Source organism: Nicotiana attenuata, chromosome 9 (genome assembly GCF_001879085.1).
Source record: "Nicotiana attenuata strain UT chromosome 9, NIATTr2, whole genome shotgun sequence".
Taxonomy (NCBI): Eukaryota; Viridiplantae; Streptophyta; class Magnoliopsida; order Solanales; family Solanaceae; genus Nicotiana; species Nicotiana attenuata.
This window is the reverse complement of record NC_031997.1, coordinates 31113736-31117982: the sequence shown is the minus strand read 5'-3', so window position 1 is coordinate 31117982 and position 4247 is coordinate 31113736. Positions and strand designations below refer to the sequence as shown.

The 4247-nt window shown below is 37.2% G+C and overlaps 1 protein-coding gene across 1 annotated transcript in view; it reads right to left on the bottom strand.

Moving 5' to 3' along the window:
* LOC109232216 (ATP sulfurylase 1, chloroplastic-like) overlaps positions 3488-4247 on the bottom strand; it is a 4692-nt gene continuing 3932 nt past the window's right edge. The window contains exon 5 of the mRNA XM_019397900.1: positions 3488-3972. Within this exon, the coding sequence (XP_019253445.1) occupies positions 3835-3972 (138 nt within the window). The 3' untranslated portion in view covers positions 3488-3834. The remainder of the gene's footprint in view (positions 3973-4247) is intronic.

Below are 4247 nucleotides of genomic sequence, written 5' to 3'. Positions count from 1 at the left end.
TCTATTACAAGCCACTTTGTAATAACTCTATTACTAAGACTTAATCACTCACTAACTTGTAACAACGCTATACAAGACACTTTTTAATAACTCTATTACAAAGACTTCACAACTCGACTAACTCTAGCCAAGACACAAACACAAGGGTTTATGGTTTACAATGGGTTTCCTATACAATGGTTCTAAGTAAGCTAAGTATGAATCACAAGTAAGAACTTCCACAAAGATACAACACAACTAAGGACATATAATAACTCAATATGGGGAACTGGTTCGTTGCTATGTTGTTCTTTGTTCTTGATGCCCTTGAGAATCACTTGTAAGGTGGACACACACTTGAGAGAATGCTTGATAAGTTCTTATATGTGCAAGTGATTTGTTTTACCTTTGCTTGATGTAAATATCTCATTTGTGACATCACTTGAATGATGTGAGCAAGTTAGGTAAAGGGCATTCCCCATAAAGTTGACTACTGCACTGTAGCGTGTGCAGGCAGCAACTTTACAACTGGGGCAGTTGACTTGTACAGTCTCCTCTGGAATTGGTAGCTATCTGGATCTGATGTTCCCTCTGTTGTTCCTTTGACCCTGAAGAGTTGACTGTCTCTCCAACTGTTGACTTGGTGATCTTTAAGTTCTTGAGGTTGTGTATCAGGTTCCTTATCTGGTTCTTATCAGTAAGTTTGTTAGATCATCAAAACATAATAGGGATACACATATAACCTATCATATAGGGAGAGTCATTAACATACCAAAGATAGATATTTAGCCTCACATACCTTGACTTTGGCCTTTTTAAGCATATCACAATATTCTTCCCCTCTTTCAACGATAATTTATGGTAATATATATCAAGAGAAATCGATATTAGCATTAATGCTCATGTTTTAGTCACTTAGGCATTTTCTCAAATACTTGGTGACATAAAGGTTCATAGCCCTTATTAATGGTATTTCTACACCCAACAATCAATTATCTTGCTCCTAGATAATTCTAAAATCTCAAATTTTTATAATCAATATCATTCCTCATCGCCCATAAGATAAACAACACTCTTAATAAATAATAAATAATCAACAATCAACAACCCAAACCTATAACTGTTCATGCTTTTCAATCAAACACATCAACTCATATCTCATGAACTTAGAGTCTATAATCATTAATCTTATGTTATAAACAATTAGAGGGTGAAGATAATACCTTTTTAACATTCAATCCTCTTGAATTTGAGTTTTAGGTTTTTTTTTCTCAAGAATGATGTCCCAATCGAATATCTAATGATTTGAACGGTTTATACCTATTAATAAGGTGTTGGAGAATTGAAACTAACTTAGAATGATTATTAGAACTTACCTTGGATGATGTAGGGACCTTGGAGGAAGTTAGGTTCTTGAGAGCTTCCATTTCTAGAGCAAGTTTTCGTGTTTTGGGATGTGGGGTACGAGGTAGGGCTTTTAAAATGGCCCTTTAGGTGCACGCCCATACAGCTGAAAGCCCAATTGCATTCTTGAACGCGCAGCAAGGGCAGTGGCACTGCCACAAGTTCGTTGCCGCGTAAGGGACAGCTGAGCGCGCAGGCTGCGCATTGTTCAGTAAAATGCATATAACCTTTTGCACAGAGATCCATTAGGCTCCACAATAAATCATCGGAAAGATATTTCAAGGGGTTTCAACTTTCATGTTTTAAATTTTCTCAAATTCCTAATATAGTTTCACGAAATCAGGCTGGAAGACAGACCTTTCATAAACTTAGTTGATTTTATCGAATTTTTTGCACCCCACTCTCTGTCTTGATTCCAAAATAACTATTTTCACTCATATACATCCCGATAGGACTTCACATGCTTAAAATATTGCATTAACGCTCATTTAGCACATCTACAACTAATTTGAATTTACGAAGTGTTACAAATTACTCATATTACTTTGGGCCTCTAAGCTTTGGCAGCTGCTCGGTTTGGACACTTGGCCAGTGTAGGCATATGGATTTGTGTTATGAGGTACTGAGAGTGGAACATGAGCATGCATTTGTATCCTAGACCCATGCAGTAGCTTCTATATGATCATAGATTAGCTGATATCATGATTATGAAGAGAATTGAGATAACTGATATTGTATTATATCTTTTTGTTTGAAAAGCATGACCAAATTCTCGATTTATTGTGGTTCTACTTTTAGACTTGATTGATGATATCATGCCTTATCACATGTTCTAATTATAATTTCACTTGCTTATTGGACTTCTAGTAAGTGTTAGTGTCGACCTCTTGTCACTACTTCTTTGAGGCTAGACTTGATACTTACTAAGTATCGTAGTTTTATACTTATATTATACTTCTGCACGTTTTGTACAGATTCTGCGGCACGTACTAGTGGTGCCCATCCAACTGTTTAGGAGCTTATTTGGAAACTTCGTGGTGAGCTGATTTACTTGATTCAGTCTGCAGCACATAGAGTCCCCCTTTCCTATTTATCTATCTTTGTCTACGTATTTTCTTTTCCGGACAGATGTTGTTCATCAGATTTCTTACTCTTGATAGATGCTCGTGACAATATGACACCAGGTCTTAGGAGGGTTTGTGAGACAGTTGTGGTCATGTTTAGACCCTATCTTTGATTTACATATATTCATGCTGTTGATTTGAGACATATTTCGCTTTCATATTTATAGCATAACATTGTTCATAACTTAATAATTAGAATCTAATATTGTTTTTGAGTTTTGGTTTGCCTCGCAAGCAGGTTAGCCTTCATTACGATCGTTGATAAAGTTGTGGTCGTGATACTCTCACCAAGTGATTTAGCCCTCAACCCCGCATCATAGCTTCATGATCTATGCAATGCGATAATTTTATGGTCTCCACAAATTGTCAAGCTAACAAGAGGTCAATCCATTATCCCCAAGTGGATAAGTAACCGACATTTACCCATATCAATAAAAACAAGACATGTTGGTCGACAATTGGCGAATTCTTCTTACTTAGAGACGGGGGCATTTAACTAAAGCTACCCGTGATCTCACTCCAATCAGTTTGAATCCCATTATTATAGGTAACGCGTTGTATAAGTACCTTGAAATTCCTAATATGTTCACTAATCCGAGACGTTTAGAAAATATAGGACAAAGAAGTTGACAGTTGGAGTGACCTAAAAGTTGCATCATTAAGTCTCTCCTATTTTTCTTTTTCTTTTTTTTGTGTGGCTAACGTCGAATCAATTGACGAGCAATTCAGAGCGAGGTCAAAATGAGTTTACCCTTGCCTTTCTCCTCTAAATGCCAAACTTCTAGTTAGAGACAAGATTCAAACTCATAACATGCATATTAAAAAACTTTTAGTTAGAGGCAAAATTCAAACTCATGATGTGCACATCAACTTTTGAATGGACTTCAGTTTTGAATTTAATCTCCAACTGAACTAACTTGGTAAACATTGGCGTAGAGTAGAATTTAATAGGGGTCTTCACAAGTAGACAATAGGCAAGGTCGAGCTAAATTTGCTTATCCTTCTAATGAAAGAATTGAAAGCAGGACTGCTACATAATTCATTTTCTTGAACCAATACTCTGATATAACACCAGAAAACCTGAAATCCATATTCACGACAGCACAACCTATGATACAACTGCAAACAGATGTGTCGACAAAGTTAAGGTGCCATGTTTGGCACTAATAATTTACAAGATGGAGACACCTTTTCTCACACAATACCAGTGCCTCACTATTATTATTGTTTTGTCCTTCGAGAGAAATGTGTACCAAATCAGGAGCCATATTACATTTTAAGGTTTCTCCCAAACACATTGGGGTACACCTTGATAATGATGATACTTTCAAACTGGGACAGGTTCAGGAACTCTGCCGTTCCCGGCTGGAGTCAAACTATCATAGTATTCCACCAAGACCTTCCAACCACCAGGGCACATAAAACCATCTGGAGGGCTCTCTTTATTCTTTGCAAGTGAACGCATCTGTAAAACCCAAAAAATTAGTTGTGCCTTAAAATTGAACAAGGCATAGCCAGTGACCTTTTTTCTTATAAGCAGGCAGCAGCATATATCCTTGTGATCTGTGTAGCTTCTTTTCTACAGGATACTATATTCAACGCAAACTTTAACCAAAAAGTGGATGTCAAATACTTCTTTATTTCTTCCTAATGCGTGGAAATGGAGAACTTCCCTTTTCTCCAGGAGTATAGTGGAGTGTGTGTGTGGGTGTGTGTGGTGGGGTGGTGGGGGGGGGGGGG